The following is a 16,666-nucleotide window of genomic DNA, read 5'->3' as shown; positions in this document are numbered from 1 at the left end:
TTCATCAATACGAAACAACGCGCTCCTTTACAAACCAAGACTCGATACGAACTCGTCTCCTCCTCAGTACTGCGGCGTGGACTCGACCGGGTCCCCTCTCGTGTTCCTTCGCATGATCTCGCGAGCCAGCCGAACCTGCCTTCCCAGCACCAGCACCGAAACCTCCCCTTTCCCCAGCGCCCCTCGCGCGGTCCGCCCCACCCTGCGCACGTACTCCGACGGATCCCTCGGGAAGTCGAAGAGGACGACGTGCGTCACGCCGGCGGCGTCCAGGCCGCGGCTCGCGCGGTCGGTGCACACCAGCATCTTGGGCGCGTCTCCCCGCTTATGCGGCTTCAAAAACTCCTCCAGCGAGCTCTTGCGCCGGTCCGGGGTGAGCGCGGCGTGGTACGGGAGGGGCACGAGATCCTGTCCGTCCTTGTCCGCGCGAATCAGGAGGTTCTCGATCTTCCTGCACGTCTCGATCTTGTTGCAGAAGAGCAGCATGCGCTTCGATCGCCCGTCCGTTCCCTTTTCCTTCTCGGCGGCGAGAAGCTGCTCGAGCGCGGCAAACTTGCGCCAAAACCCGCTCTGATCGTCCACCACGTCACCTCCCGAGCAATCCACCAGCCTCTCCAGCAGTCCCGCGGCGGGCCGGTGCAGCCCCGGCCCTTGCACCACCCTCAACGCCCCGTCGAAGAACGCCCGCAGCTGTTTCAGGACATCCTCCGGGATGGTGGCGGTGACGAGGACGAACCGAGTGGCGTTAGGCACCGCGTCGCGGAGCGGCGCAACCTGCTCGGCAAACTCGAACGAATCGCCCAGTAAAACGTCGCACTCGTCCATGACCACCGCCTGCAGGTCGCCAGGGTCCAGCTTTTTCTGCTGAACGAGCCAACCGACCCGCCCCGGGGTCCCGACCACCACGTCGCAGCCCTCGCGGATGGTCTCGATCTGCGTCCTCGAGTTTTTGTCACCCCCCGTCACCGCCAGGCTGCGACACCTGAGGCCGCCCCTGGACAGCGTGCGGATGACGCCGAGCACCTGCACCGCGAGCTCCGACGTCGGGACGAGCACGAGCATCCTCGGGCGCGTGGGCTTGGCCCTCCCTTCGGTGCGTTCCGTCTCGGCGAGTCGCTGCAGGAGGGGGAGAAGGTACGCCAGAGTCTTCCCGGAGCCCGCCTGGTCGGCGAGTAAGACGTGATCGTTCGAGTCCTCCTCCGTCAGCGCCCTGTAGCTCAGGCTCTGTATGTGCGAGGGTCGCTCGATGCCCATCTCCTTGAGCGCCTCGGTGACGCCGTCGGAGGCGCCCAGCTGCGCGAACCTCGCGCCCGAGAAGAAGTTATACTCGTCCTCGTCGTCCGGCTCCCGGGTGTACACCATCGGCTCGAAATCGTCGTCGACGTACTTGGACATCTGCGTAGGGACGTACCTACCCTTGGCGCCTTTGCCTTGCGACCACTGCGCCGCGTCGTTGAGCTCATCCTCGAGCCCCTCGAGGACCCAATCGTCGTCGTCGTCGTCGTCGTTCCAGAAGCCATCGTCGTCGTCGGCGGCGGCGGCGTCGGGCGGGGGGGCGTAACCTCCGTCGCGAGCGCCCCGGCTTCGATCGAGCTCGCGCGAAAGCGGAGGTTTTCCCCCGCCGGTGTCCCGCTGGAGATCGGACTGCACTCCGCGATCGACGATGCCCCGGATCTCATCCTCCGCGGCGGCCACGTCCCCGCCGCTCACCTCGATGACGCCCAGGTCCCTTCGAACGTTGACCCGGCACCCGAATCGCTGCTGAAGCTCGTTCACCATGGCGCCGCCCTTGCCGATGACCCTGCCCTCTTGGCCCATGCTCTGGATGGTGACAAAGTCCGAGTCGGGCAAGGCGGTCATGCCGTAGGAACCGCGTTCGCGGCCGCCGCCGTAGGAACCGCGTTCGCGGCCGCCCCCGTAGGAACCGCGTTCGCGGCCGCCGCCGTAAGAACCGCGTTCGCCGCCGTAGCCCGGCGCGCGAGGCGACGACGCATCGTCGGGAAATGAATAACCGCCGCGGTCGTAGTCGCGTCGGGGCGGGGCTCGGTCGTACCGCCTCGGCTCCTCGTAGCGGCCGTCGTATCCCCGATCGTCGCGACGAACGCGCTCGCCCCAGTTCCCTCCGTCGCGGTCGCCGCCGAACCCTCGCTGGGCGTCGATGCCGCGCCCGCCGCGTCCCTTCTGGCGAAGCGAGCCCCGGCCGCCGCGGTCCCGGCGCTCGTTCCAATCATCCTCCTCGTCGTCGTCGTCGTATCGGTCGCGGCGGGGCGGGCCGCGTCCTCTGCCGCCGAACGCGCGGCCTCCGCGGCCTCCGCGGCCTCCGCGCGGGCGGGCGCGGTCGTATTCTCCGCGGTCGTCGAAGCCGTCGTCGCGGCGCCGAGACTCTCCGCGGGATTCCGGCGTGGTGCCGTCGCCGTACTCGATGACCCGAAAGCCGCCCGCCGCGCGCGTGATGGTCGCCCCGCGCGCGGACGCGCGCGCCGAGGGGCGAACGCGATGGCTTGGCGAGGAGATGGCGAACGCGCCGCGGTGAAGCGCGACGAGCATGGCGGGTTGCATGGCTCGCGTCGTGCGAATGTGGTGGCGGCTGCGAAGAACCCCCTTGCGCTTTTCCGCATCCGATGCGCTTTTTGCGATCCAGTCTAATTCGTATTTTCATCGTATGCGATTTCAGTTACGTAGGAGGTGGTCATATACCTTACGGCTGTTTTCAGCCAAATCCTAACTAACCGCCTGTGCGCTTTCCTCCTCGGCCAAAACTTCCTTGGTTTGGTTGTAGGCGTCCACGTCCGTACCGTCCAGCAGGCCCATCTCCTCCAAGTCCGCCAACATCCCCAGCGCCCCCTTCATCGCCTTTGGATCCACCGCCCCGGTCACTCCGCACTCGTTCGCCACCCACAGCACCTCGCAGACGCCCGACACGACGTTGGCCTTGGTCATCGCCGCGAGCATGAACGACAGGCACCGAACGTTGCCATCCGATACGCCTCGCTCGTACACCCAATCGAACCTATCGAGGCTCGACGGTTCATCCCCCTTGGCGACGGTGAGCAGCGACAGGGCCAGCTCCAGGTGCGATTCGTACACCGCCGTCTTGGCGAGCGCCAGGTCGTACACGGCGTCCTGGACATCGTCGAACGGCTTGTACCCTCGGGAGGGATCCCAATCCTCGCTCTCCCTCGCCGCCGCCTTAGCCTCGCCGACGCGCGCCAACGCCGCCTGAAAGTCGCGTTCGCGCCGCGCTATCCGGTCCTTCGCGTCGTTCGGGTCGGTGGGCGGCGGGGGCGGCGGGGGGCGGTACTTCTCGGCGGCGGCCAGACGCGCGGCGCGTTCCTCCGCGAGCTTCTCCATGGTCCTCGCGTCGTCCCTCTTTTCGAGTTTACGCGCCTGACGCTTCTTGGCGCTTCTCTTGGCGACGACGGGCAGTGCCCTCGCGCTGCTTCCCGCCCTCGATGTCTCCGCGATGTCTCCTCCACCCCGCGGTAGAGACCGCGGGACCAGCGCGCGCGCCTGCCCGCACAGCATGACGCACCCGCAAAGTGTCCTTCGTACCCTCTATCTGCCAAACTGTTCTATCCGAGTTGGCAAAACCTCGGCGGGACCGTCGCTCGCGCCTCAAAGCAACCTGCGCTCGACGTCGAGGTCGCGCTCACCGAGCGTCCTCCCGTCCACGGACTCATCCACTCGCGATCATGGCGAGCTGAGTACGCCAACCTGACCGATCCCCACCGAAGGTGAGGGACGGAGCGGCCTCCCACCCTCCATGGCTCCCTCTGGCCAGAATCGCCCCCGCGAAGGGGGCAGAGGCCGAGGCCGCGATGCGAGCGGTCGAGGCGGCCGCGGCCGCGGCGAACGCGGCCGTAACCCCGGTAGAGGCGATGGTAGCATCGGCGGCGCCGCAGCCGCCGCCCGATGCCGGCCACCCCCGGCCGGGGAGATACCCGACTTCGACGGGGGCTTCGTCTTCGTCGCTCGAGAGACGATCGCCAAAGAGGCTTTCGACAAGCGCCTGATTGGCATGGGCGAGGATGGCGCGTTCATCCTCGAGAACGACGTCGCATCCACCAACACCGCCGTGTTCATCTGCACCGTCAACGACGACGGCGCGGACCACCGGGTGATGCTCGACGTCTTCAAGCCCAAGCGTCGCGCGGGCGCCCCCGAGGGCGCCGTGTTCTCGCGCGCCGCCAACAGCGAACCCATCGACCCGACCGCATTCACGCGGTCCCAACGCGGCATGCCCGCGCAGATCAAGGTGCGACCGTGGCCCATGGGTTCCTCCAGGGGTGCCGTCAGGGGTGCCGTCAGGGGTGCCGACGCGACGACGCTCGGTCTCCACCGATACCTCCCCGCGCGTTTGTTCGGCAGGTACCTCGGCGCTCGCTTAGCCGCAAGGCTCGTGGACGAGGGCGCCGATGAGATGCCGGTGGTCCTCGACGCAGCCGAGGCGCGTGAACTGGCGTGGGCGCTCGTGCAGGCGACCGGTCGCGACGCCTCCAGGGCGACGGACCGCGCGACGGGGGGTGCCACCGCGGTGCCCGCGACGGGTCCCGGGGAGATCGCCGTGAAGGTTCGCCAGAGGGAGAAGAGGGACCATCCGGAGGTTGGCGGCGGCACAGCTGGCGGACGAACCGTCACCGTCGCGAGAGACGGGAGGTTGGTCCAGGTGCCCGTGTTACGGATCGCGCCCGCGCAACTCTCGCAGCAAAAGGTCACGACCGACCTCGATATCGCCCTCGACATAAAACGGGACGACGCCGCGCGGATCGCCGCGCTCAAAGCCGTAGGCGTCGCGTGCCAAGGCGCGGGGGGACCGGGCATGTTTCGAGACGGCTACGACTGGGACGCGAATTTTGTATCCGAGACAAAGTTTGAGAAGCTGGCCAAGGGACTCCGCTCGCTGGAACACGATCGCGTGCGTGAGATCAGGACCCTCGCGCCCGCGGTGTTGGGAACTGCGGCGTGCGCTTACATTCGCGGCTACGCGGCGGCGCACTCCTACAAGTACCACTCCGACAGGCTGAGCGTGCCGCACGGAAAATCGCTTTTCCCGATGAGTGGAAAAGTCAAACCACCGAATCCATCCGATAAAAAAGCCTGGAAACGCTTTGTCGATGAAGAATACACGCCGGCTCGAAACGCCGTGTGGGAGAGGGAACGACGGGTCAGGGAGGGCGAGATACCGGGCGACTCTACCACCTTTCGGGACTTCGATATGCAATTCTTCGAAATCATGTTCGTCACCATCGCAGAGCCAGTCGACACGGGTTCAGGGCCAGCCGAATGTCGGGATGCCGAAGAGATGAAGATGGAGGTGGAGCAAAAGGAATTTGCCATCGAAGCAGTGTGTGCCTGTCTCGCGCCGCTCATGGACGCGATCCTCGATGCTAAGGTGGCGGTAGATGTGGACGGCGATGACGCCTCCATCGTGCGGCATTCCAATATGCTGCATATCCTTTGGCAGCGCATACCACCCCTGCTCGAGTCATGCGTGTCAATGTTGAACGATCCTCACGTGGATGAGGATATGTTGCTGCCGATGTTCAGGCTGTTTTCCATTCTGACTAGAGACCTCACGATAAAATCGCTTTTCCTGGACGACGTTTCCGCGAGGTGGACGGAAGAAGGCTCGCTACCCGCGGGTGACACGTCAAAAACTTTTCCGTCGATGCGCATCAATGTCGCGGCAAAAGAGTTTGACTTGCCGTGGCGGCATAGACATGCAGTCACGTTTGAAGATTTTGTCGATGCGATCGTCCCTTTGGCATGCTGTCATCGCCGTGACGGTTCTCGTGGGTTTAACTGTTGGGTCGAGGCGTGTGAACTACTCTCCAAATTCAAGCACAAGTGGAACCGTCCGACAAGCACCCAACGCGCTCACCATCGTAAACTGCTGCATCGGCTGATGCAGTACTGCATCGAGCCAGACGAACTACAATATGGATGCACTGCTATTGATCCCGATCCGATTGCTGTCGCTCATTGCTTCCGATCTTGCATGGGCGATATCTGCGAAACTGCTTGGGAGGAAGCGACGTCTCTTGCATATGCCCTGATGTCACACGCTGTTCGTCTCAAAATTTACAATGAGATAGAGTGCAGCGAAGATCGAGAGATCCTATATCGTCGATCTAACAGGTGGCTTGTCTCAAGCTCACGCGCGACTTGTCAGGCGATTAACAGGTGTTATCCGGATTATGATGTCTTCTGGGGAATTTTCATAATGCTAGGAAGCCTTCTCGTCAGACTTCTGAACGGATCAGGATGCTCAGGAGATAAGCTCGCACAGTTGGAGAAGGCGACTTTGAAGGAAAAGCAAACGGCGATGAAAACTGTCGCGGATAAATGGGAATTTTTGCAAGGGCAATGTGTCGAAGTCGCAAACAGCTTCGTGTATCATACTTTCCCGAGCTTCATAAACTCATACTGTGGTACAAATGAAATGGACTCACCGGAAACGCACGTGCAGACAATTTATGCTAGTCTTGAAGGCATGCTTGCTTGCCTAAGATTTCACAACCCTGACCTTGAAAACATCGACCTCGACAGCGAACCAGAGCTCCCTTTTCATCTCGGTGAAGGTGTTTTTCGGACTGTGCGTTGGGTTTCACAAAGTAACGATCCTGAGACTGCACTGTGTGGTAAAATGGCATATTTGGAAGCAGCGAAAAGCTCCAACGTCGCTGTCCGCTTCATCGTTTCGCGAGCATCAAGGATTTTATTTGAATCCGATCTCGCTTTAATCAAGACGAGCCTTGAGAAGAAAAACACAAGAACATCGATTGCAGTTATAGAAGCGTTGGTACGCGCCGTCGATCTCGATCTCGATGTGTTCCTCTGCTTATGGAACGGATCAGGCGGGACAAAAATCGATCACAGAGTCAGGTCGGAGATTGCGCGTTTGCTTTATTCCCGCCTGGCTCCCGGGGAGTTGCTTCATGACCGCCTGGCTCCCGAGCAGATCATCAAGAGCCATCCAGTGCTAAAACCCTTAATTGACAAGTTCATCACTCTGAAGTGGAAGATTGATCTATTTGACACCGCTGAATTCGATTTCGACTCAAAGGCGGAGGCCCTACTGCTGCCGGCTTTGGATCCAGACACCGCGGATGGTAAGACCCTCACAGCACTTCGGACGCTCCTCGAGGACAAGGCATCGGCTAAGGTTTACATGCACAAATCGGAGAAGATTTTCGATAAGGTGCGCGAACTTGCAGAGGAATGCAAGGACCCAGAAGTTCGCATCGCAGCCGCCGAGCTTCTGGTGGATCCCGTGATCATTCCCCCTGATGACTGGAATGCGGAAGTTCGCATCATCTGGAACGTGCACCGAACGGCGTTGAGATGCATCGGCGACAAGGTGAAGATGGTCCGAGATAAGTGGGCTGCGGCGCTGCCTGGACTTTCGCTTGCAGCTGCCTGGAGAACGGGCAAGAACCTATGCGACACACCGCAATGGGTGACAAGCTTCGCGCTCGCGGCCAGGCGCGCCAATTTTCAGTCGGCTGACCTGAAAAGTATCTTGGACGCGCTCATGAGCAAGGACATGACCAAGGTGGCTCCCGCAACTATCCGGAAGATGCTCGATCGAGCGGTGAAGGTTGCGCCGCCGCCAACGCGCCAGGATCCAGTGGCGGCATCGCTCACGTCGGTTGGCGGAACACTTCTGAACGCCGCCGCTGCGGACAGGGCCGAGATGCGAGGCGCTGTTGAGACGCCGGCGGTGAGAATATCGGAACCCGCGCCGATGGATGTGGACTCCGAGAAGGACTCGGACTCATCGATCGATCTCAACGCAATCTCCATCAACGATGACGCGGTGATGTGGTGGGCCGTGCAGGAGACTGCGCGGCAGTGCGTCAGCGCGAGGCTCCGCACACACTATGGCAACGCCTCCGAGACGCTTTCAGTCATCGAGCAAAGCCTTCGAGAAGTGCGGCACGCCAAGACGCCGACGGTCGCGGGTGCCAAAAACGTACCGCGGACAAATGCGCACAGCATGACGGGCACGTGGCTCCTCTTGGAGTTCGTTCAGGCTCTCGAGCGTCAGATGTACAATGCCTACGAGGGTACACTCAGCTTACCGCCTCCCGGCAAGTCGGCGGCGAGCTTCTTCAGGCTCAACAAGCAGATCTGCGTTGACTGGCTGCGGCGCATCAAAGAAGCCTCGCTGGGTGCCGCGAAGAGCTGCGGCAACGTCGCTGTGGGCGCAAACATCGCGTTATCGCGAGTCCAAGGCGCCTTCAAGACGCTAGAGCGCCGCGTGGAGAAGGCTGCAAGACGGCGGGCTGAGGCTCCCGCTCGACATCTTGAGCTGAAAAACGCTCTCAGCGAGGCAAATGTCCGGCTCGGCAAGGCTCACAAGCGCCACGGGCTGGTTGCCGCGAGGTTGGAGCGCGCGAGGCAGCTGGTGTCGGAGCGGATGAATGCAAACAGGTCGAGGCAAGAGATCGACAAAGCCAGAGAGAAGGTTGATGAGCTGAGGGAAGAGGTCAAGGATACGAAGGAGGACCGCGAGAAGCTGTACCGCGAGAAGAGTGAAGCTCAGGACAAGTTGAAAAACTTTGAGCGGAAGTCCGCTGGGGAGGAAACCGACTCCGAGAAGGACGCTGTGGCTTTTGTCTTCCGCGCGATTAGCGACGCCGTATCGCTGTTGGTGTCGTTTGGTGAGCCAGACCTGCTGATAGGCCTGGCGGACTGGTGTGAGCCCCGATTGAGGTCTGCGGGCCTGGATGGCTGGCTCCCAACTTCCCATGATACAACCTCCGACGATGCGTTCAGCAAGAAGGCTGAGGGCCTCCTCGATTGGGTCCGCGCAGCTGCGCTTGAGGCGGATGGACGTCACGAGGAGGCTGCTGAGAGATACCGACAGTTGCTCAAGACTCCTGTCAAGATTGAATCCGCCTCTGTGCGTGCAGTGGCGAAGCGCCTGACGCATGCCTACGCCTCCGTGTGCGACTGGGATGGTCTCGACGATTGGCGAAAAGATCTTCGCAACATTCAGCAAGACGCCGATAAGGCGGGATCCAACGAGTTGACCTCGGCGCTCAAGGATGTCGATGTGAAACCGGAGTTACTCGGAGCCTGGGCAAATTTTGATCGGTATCAGTTTGCAAGTGACTGCAAATCACTTCTAAACGTCCCTATTAGGATTTCCGAGAAGCCCCCCGCTTCACCGATGGAGGTTGTCGATGTTCTCAATCACGCGACTCAGCGTCATCTTGAGGAGCTGTTCGTGCGCAATCCTCTCAGAGACCCACCTGAGAGGATTGCCGACACCAGGAAACAGTTGCAGACGGCGATGAAGAAAATGCAGGAGCCAATGCGGCTGTCCAACCTGATGGGTTCGCCTGGGGTGACTGAGACTCTGCACCTTGAACTTGCCACCGCCGACTTAGTTTGCGCAGCAAAGCTCGACCAGTATCAACGTCTCTTCGGGGCCTCTCCAAAATCCCACGGGGCTGTCCAGCGTCAAGCTGCGTGGATCAAGCTTTGCAGGGTGCTGAATTCTCTTAGTCTCAAGAACGGCGATGACTGGTCGCGGACTGCCCTTTTGCAGATCCCTTTCGCATCAACGGACGACTCGCCCTCGGCCAGACTCCTTATGGAAATCCTCTCTTGTGCTGAAAAACGGGGAAACTCGAAAGTTGTCTGCAAAATCCTATGTCAAATTGAAGGGTCACGAGACCCTCAGAGTAGTGCTCAGCTTGATCTGGAATCCGCTTGGTTGAGAAGTTATCCGCTTGAGAAGTTATTTGATGACAGCGAGTTCATTGAACACGTGTTCAAGAAACATTCTCTCTCTTCAAAGTTCGAAGATATCAAGAAAGCCAGTTTCAGCAGGACTCGGTCTCACGATCTGTACGAAAGCCTCGTCAAGCAGAGCGCGGTGGATCTTGATGCGCAATTGGCACGCCACGAAAAGATCTTGAAAGACATACAAGGGAGAACTGATACTGACAGACTGAGACATCACATCCAGGTCATGAAAGACTTGATTCCCCTCAAGAGACGAGAGGACGAGATTGACAGAGAGCGCGCCCGAATTTTGCACAATCCTGAAGAACACTTGCCAGCAGGACTGCGGCAAAACGTGGAGCCGAGGAGGGGTGCTCTTCTCAAGAAGGTGGCTGATTGGGATCTGTTTGGTGATCGTCACGATGAAAACGCGAAAGTGTGGCTCGAGTACGCCAGATTCTTTGACGATTTCTATCGACGCGACATAGACGATCCGAACGATCCGAACAATCCGAACGATCCGAACGATCCGAACGATCCCGCACCCTGGGGTCCAAAACGCCGCGACAGACATCCAATCTCAGCGGCGGGTGTCGAGGACATTGACGGAGTTTGCGGCGAGCCGACTCCAATCGACCGCGGTGCGGATGTGAAGGAAGTCACGCACCTTCTCGAGGTTGCCAACGCCTATGCGCAGTATCTCGTCAGAAACAAATCCCTCGATAGAGACACGGAGTTGGATCGGCATCATGCCATGGTACGTCTCCTCGACCTGGCAACCAGTCAACAAATTGGTGAGAGGGACGAAATGACCAAGATCTTTCAGGAAATCCCAACGCTGACTTTCGGTGACTTCATTCCTGAGCTGATTAACCTACTCCACTCGGACGTCCGAACGGTTCGGGAAAATGTCACGGCTGTGCTGGTGCGCGTAGCCAAGGAAATCCCGCGTGCATTGTCCTACGCCATCGCGGTGGAAGCTGCGGCGGCGGATGATGAGGCAGATGCAGCCAACGAACTCGCCATGAGTACCGAGGATATCCCAGAGGCTCTTGCCGCGGTGCGCGAGCGCTTTGCCAGCGCATCTCGCGCGCTCGAGGCCATCGGCAGGATCAAGTCGGTCCTGAACATCCGCCATCCGCGACTGTTCGCAGACGTCACGCTCATGGTGTCGGAACTCGGGCGCCTGGCGGTTTTGCACGATGAGGAGTTGCTGACGTCGCTGCAGGAACTCCACGGCGACGTGACCCGACGAATCGCCTCGATACCCGAGTCCTCGGAGACCCTCGGAGACTCGCCGGAGACTCTGGAGCTGGTGATGCGCCCCGCGGTGGTCGAGCTCGATCGACTCGTCCGCGAGGCTCTCTCCGGAACCGGGTTTGTCACCCCCCACGTCAAGTCTTTCGCCAGAAAATACCGCGACGGCTTGCTAGACGCCGCGGATCAGTTCAGAAGGTCCATCGCATCCGACCCGTCCGCGGGTTGGCGCGCGGTGAAAGAGCAGATGGTGCATCTCGCGCGCGGTCTGGAGCGCAAACGCGAGCTGAGACTGAAGAACCTGTCCCCGTCGCTCGCGAAACTGGGCACTCGCGCCGGCGGTTTCACGGCGCCGATGCCCGTGGGCTACGGCGTCGACATCGTCTCCGTCGGCTCCGACGTCACCGTGCTCCCGACCAAGTCTCGCCCCAAGCGCATCACCCTCCTCGGCTCCGACGGCGATCTCCGGATGTTTCTGCTCAAGGGGAACGAGGACCTCAGGCTGGACGCGAGACTTATGCGATTCGGCGAAATCGTCAACGCCGCGCTCTTCTCCGACGAAGAGGCGCGGCGGCGGCGGCTGAGGTATTCCACGTACTCGGTGACGCCGCTCGCGGGGAACAGCGGGCTCATCCAATGGGTGCAGAACGCGACGCCGATGTCCGCCGTCTTTGCGGGATGGCAGCGACGCGCCCGCGCGGCGTCCGCGCTACCCCCGCCCGGCGCCGTCCCAACCGACTGGCGCCCCGCCGACCCACCCGAGGCTTCGAAGACCAAGCCCCTAGATCTCTTCTACACTCGGGTGTCCGCCGCGCTTCGCGCCGCGGGGGTGACCACCGCCGCGAAGCGCCGCGAGTGGCCCGCGGACGTGCTGCGCGACACGGTGGAGCGGATGCGCGCCGAGGTTCCGCAGGATTTTCTCCACCGCGAGCTGTGGTGCGGCGCGCCGACGTCGGCGGCGTGGCTTTTAAAATCGATGCGTCACGCGAGGTCGGTGGCGACGGCGTCCGTGGTGGGCCACCTCGTCGGCCTGGGGGACCGGCACCTGGACAACGTCCTCGTCAACCTCGCCACCGGCGACGTCGTCCACATCGATTACAACGTCTCGTTTGACCGCGGTTTGACGTTGCCGGTGCCGGAGGTTGTCCCGTTTCGTCTCACCCCCGTCTCCGTCGCCGCGTTTGGACCGACGGAGACGCACGGACCGTTCAGATGCGCCGCGGAAACGGCGCTGGCGGCGCTCAGGAGACCGCCCGCGAGGCAGGCGCTGCTCGGCGCGCTCGAGCTGCTGACGAGGGAACCGCTGACGGACTGGATCGATGACGGCGCCGGTGCCGGTCCGACGGCGCGCGGGCCGGGGAGGAAGCACGCGAGGAGGGGTGACCTGGCGAGGGAGCACCAAGCCTTAGACATCGCCGCGGGCCTCGAATCGTTCGCCGCGAAGATTCGTGAATCCGCGCTGGCACCCCAAGCGGGCTCCGTATGCGGCTTTCCTTCGGAATTCTTCGAGCTCGCTCGCGAAGTCGACGGGATTCTCGCGGAGCTGCGGGGACGCGCCGCGGAGGACGGCGCCGCGGTCATCGCGGCGGCGGAGGCGGCGGAAGCGGCGGAGGCGGCGAGGTTGGACGCGCGGGACGCGGCGGCGGAGGCGGCGCAGGCTTCGGACGCCGAGGAGTTCTCCACGGCTGGCGTCTCCGTTTCCAACCTCGACGACGCGATTCGGAATTTGTCGGAACACGCGGCGGACGCCAGGTCTTGGTCCGACAGGCACGGGCGAGCGCTCGACCGACTGGCGCCCGCCGCGAAGGTGCTGTCCGAGCTACGGAACAGGACGACGACGACCGCGAACGACGGCGGGGCGCCCATGCTCCGCGCGGCGGCGTTAACGGCGTCGTTGGCGCTCAGCAACGAGCTCCAAGAGGCGGCTTCGAAAATCGACGTCGAGGGCGTCGGGCTCCTCGCCGCCCGCGACGAGGCGACGGACGCCGCCGCCGCCGCGCTCGAGCGATACAACGCGTGGGTGACGTCTAACCTGCCCCCGTCGTACCCGGAATCCGATCGACGCGCGGTGTGGGCCAAGGCGCTCGAGGAGGCGCGAGACGTGTCAGTCCGGGGTCCCTCCGGGCTCTGTCCGGGCTCTATCCGCGACGCCGTCGAAACGTTCCGTCGGCTCATCGACGGCGCGAGTGCTCCGGACGAATCCGGAGCCATCTCGTGGGCGCGATACTGCGCGGCGACGGGCGCTTGGCACGAACGCGAGTCGAGGACGCTGCCGGCACTTCGATACCAAGCTGTTATAGCAGCGAAGGAGTGCAAGCGTCACGCCGCCGCGGGCGCGCGCCGGTGGGACCAGAGCTTCGGGCAAACCGTGGATCGCGTGTTTCGCGAGATGCGCTCTGATGAGATGGAGGGGACCCGGGAGAGGCCGGCGCTGAGCTGGCTCGTCGAGTACGCCTCGCGCGCGCCCGTTCGCGCCGGGAGGGCGGATGACTCGAGGATGGCGGTGACTCACCGGGCGGTGACTCACCGGGCGACGGAACCCCCGCCGGGATCGAGCGAGCCGTCTGCGGAGCCCCGGGCGTCGTTTGCGCTCTCGTCCTCCTTGGGGTTCTTCGGTGACATGGGGGGCGACGGCGAGGAGCTGGGCGGCCTCAGCGACGGGGACGACGACGGTTCGCTCGAGAATGAAATGTCCAACCTTCGCGTCGAGGAGGATCTCGACATCGAGGAGTTGATGCGCGACGGCGGCGACTCTCAGGCGCCCGAACCTCGAACCGACCGTTACGACGACCGTTACGACGACGACGACGCGAGCGTTGGGACCCTCGAGGAGCGCATCGCCGCCATGCCACGCCGCGAAAGATCCGCGGTGCTCGCGGCGGCGGTGTACGGCGCCTTCAACTCGGACGATTACCGCAAAATCATCCGTTCGCAGCCGGCGAGTTATCACGAGTTACCCCCGGCCGCGTTCATCGATTCGGTGATGGACGCGGCGACGCTGCCGCACAGGGTGATGAAGCACGTCCTCCCCGTCGTTCTCGACCCGCGCGCGGTCGATCCGATGCGAAGTATGCGCATCGTGGAGGCTGCCCGCGCGGCGCAGGCCCTGGAGCGACGAGCGTTTGACCCGAATGACGGGGCACCGCGTTTGATTGATGAGCGTATGGCCCTTAGGAGGGAGTGCGGGCAGTTGGCTGTTGAGTTGCGAGCGCTGGTGAAGTCTCTCGCCGAGGACGCGCCGATGCTCTCCGAGGCGCTTCTGACGCACGTGTGCCGTGATACCCTGTTGTTTCCGGGGGGTAAGACGGAATTCGGCTCACCCGAAAATGCTCACCCGATGTATTCCGTAAAGGCGCTCTCCAAGCTCGTCACCCGCGTGCTCGCCGCCCACGGCGCGCACGTTTCCGGGGATTTGAGGGAGGAGAACATCGTCAACGGGGAACACGACATCGGGGGCAAGCAGGAGATCGTCGTCGCGACCGTCTTGAAAGAGGCTGAGGAAGCAGCGGACGTCATCGACACGTGGATCGTACAGGAAAGTCTCGAAGAAACCGTCGCGAGAGTCACGTATGACCTCGTCAACTCTACCGACGGCGTCTTTATCGAAACCCCTAAACCCGAGCAGGAGAGGGTGTACGAGGCCACGAAGGACGAGGACGCCATGGCAACCGCGATGCTCGACGCCGCGCTCAAGGCGATGTGCGAGATTCGTCGCTCCCGCGCCGAAGCCGACTTGGCGCGATGCGAGCTCACGCACGCCGCGTCCGACGCGGCGATTTCGCGCGCCGAGTGGCTCCTGGAGTCCCGGCTGGAGCGGGGCTCGATGGGGAGATGGGGCGTCGAGGCTGACCCGGCGCGGTCGAGGCGTTGGAGGTCTAAACACCTGGACGACGTCGCGACGGCGGGCGCGGAGCTCACGTCGGCTGACATCGCCGTCAGGGACTGGTCTCGGAGGGCGGCGGCGGTGGAACGGTCCGTGGTTGAATTTTTCCAGTTTGGAAGCACCGATGCCGACCGGATGGATACGTTCAATCGCGTTCTGGAGGATCGCGTCCGCGCGCTGCGGGATTCCGATCAGCGCGCGGCGACGTGTCGACAGCTGTGCGAGGGCGTCGAGTCGTTTGAGCGGTGCAGGGAACCCGAGCGGGAAGCCGCCGCCGAGTCCGACCTCCTCCCCGAGGGCTTCCTCGACTTTTCGTTCGACGCGGCGCTGGACGAGGACGACGTGACGGGAGACGTCGTCGAGCGCGGAGACGACCTACCTAAGTTGGCGGCGTCTGGGATCGCCAGGAACCCGTTCAAACGCAGGGGCGACGAAAAGAGGGAGATCGTTCCCGAGGAGAGGGAGCGAAAGCCCGAAAGGTCCAAAAAGTCCAACCGAGACGTCGCCGGCGGCAGATGGGAGAAGACGTACGAGTTGGCCATCGAGGAGGTCATCTTGGCGTGCGAGGAGGTTTTGGAGACGGCGGAGCTGACGTCGGCGGCGGGACCCGAGGCGGAGGAGGCGGCGGTGGCTCGCGCCGAGGCCAAAGCGAAGGCTGAGAGGGCCCGGGAACTGGCGAGATTGGCGGATGAGAAGAGTCGCGCCGTCGTCGACGACGTCGGCGTCGTCGCTTTTGTCGAACCGAGATCGCGCACCCGGGAGCTCCTCGAGGAACTTCGCGAGGCGATGATAAGGTACCGAAGTTGCCGAGGAATCGACGTTGGCGAGGAGTTTGAAATGTTGCAGTTCGTCGCGGAGACCGGGCAGCACCTCGAGGGGCTCAACGCCGTCTTCGCCAAGGCACCCGCGGACCTGGCGGAGGCGTGCGACGTGGAGAACGCTGAGCACTTCGCCGGCGCGGCGTCGGACCTCCTCCGGGAGTTCGAGGACCGACTCGCGGAGATGGACGCGTTGGCTAAAAAGGCTCGTCAAGTCGCGGATGAAGCCCTACGCGGAGCGAAACCCGGCAAACTCGTCGCGAAACCCGGCAAACTCGTCGAGCATTCGCCGCAGTTTGTCGACGCCGTGCGCTGGCTCGCGCTCGCCGGCGCGGACGTCAAACGCGGCGAGGCCCTGCGCGACACCGCGACCGCGCTCCGCGATACCCTGACGCGCGCGCAGGAGACGGCGAGGAACGTCTCGATCGCCATCAAGGAACACACGGGCCTCGGCCTCACCGCGATGTCGACCCGGGACGACGACGCCGAGAAACCGACGCGTAAGATGAAACAACCCGTCGACTCGTCCGACGACGACGACGACGTCGCATCCGCGACGACGACGACCGTTACGACGACCGTTACGACGACGACGACGATCGCGGCGAACGAGCGCCGCCGCGGCTCCGCGCCCCGTCGCTGGCGCGGCGGTCGTCACCCGACGGCCGTTCGCCTCATCTCCGTCGTCGCGGCCAAGCTGGCGGGTCGACCCAAGCTCGTCGAGGCGCTCAGGCGCAACGCGCTGGCCTCCGTACCGCCGACGGTTCCGTCCCCGCCGGGCGGCGAGGACGCTTTGGCGGCGGCGGCGATCGCGGAGACTCCGCTGACGGCGAAGGAGGACGTCGACAGGTTGGTGGCGCAGGCGACGGATCCGCGCGCGCTCGCGTCCATGTACGAGGGCTGGTGCCCGTGGCTGTAGACCGCGTCGTAGCACCGTGAACTAACTTTTGTCTTATGGATCAAAACCCTC

At 63.1% G+C, this 16,666-nt stretch overlaps 3 protein-coding genes across 3 annotated transcripts; 1 reads left to right on the top strand and 2 right to left on the bottom strand.

Annotated features, from left to right (window-relative positions):
• Positions 1-63: 63 nt before the first annotated feature.
• On the bottom strand, positions 64-2,559 carry MICPUN_59763 (predicted protein; the record flags this gene model as incomplete). Its single annotated transcript, XM_002503395.1, has 1 exon — positions 64-2,559. One exon carries the CDS (start codon positions 2,557-2,559, stop codon positions 64-66), a length of 2,496 nt encoding a protein of 831 aa, XP_002503441.1.
• Positions 2,560-2,721: 162 nt separating this feature from the next.
• MICPUN_59762 (predicted protein) lies at positions 2,722-3,525 on the bottom strand (the record flags this gene model as incomplete). Its single annotated transcript, XM_002503394.1, has 1 exon — positions 2,722-3,525. The coding sequence occupies one exon, from the start codon at positions 3,523-3,525 to the stop codon at positions 2,722-2,724; it is 804 nt and encodes a 267-aa protein (XP_002503440.1).
• A 238-nt stretch (positions 3,526-3,763) lies between these two features.
• On the top strand, positions 3,764-16,615 carry MICPUN_59761 (predicted protein; the record flags this gene model as incomplete). The annotated part of the gene is made up of 1 exon (XM_002503751.1): positions 3,764-16,615. One exon carries the CDS (start codon positions 3,764-3,766, stop codon positions 16,613-16,615), a length of 12,852 nt encoding a protein of 4,283 aa, XP_002503797.1.
• Between the last annotated feature and the right edge of the window lie 51 nt (positions 16,616-16,666).

The sequence above is a fragment of the Micromonas commoda genome, chromosome 7, assembly GCF_000090985.2.
Source record: "Micromonas commoda chromosome 7, complete sequence".
Classification (NCBI taxonomy): domain Eukaryota; kingdom Viridiplantae; phylum Chlorophyta; class Mamiellophyceae; order Mamiellales; family Mamiellaceae; genus Micromonas; species Micromonas commoda.
Note: the sequence above shows the minus strand (reverse complement) of the source record. Positions and strands in the feature narration are given on the sequence as shown.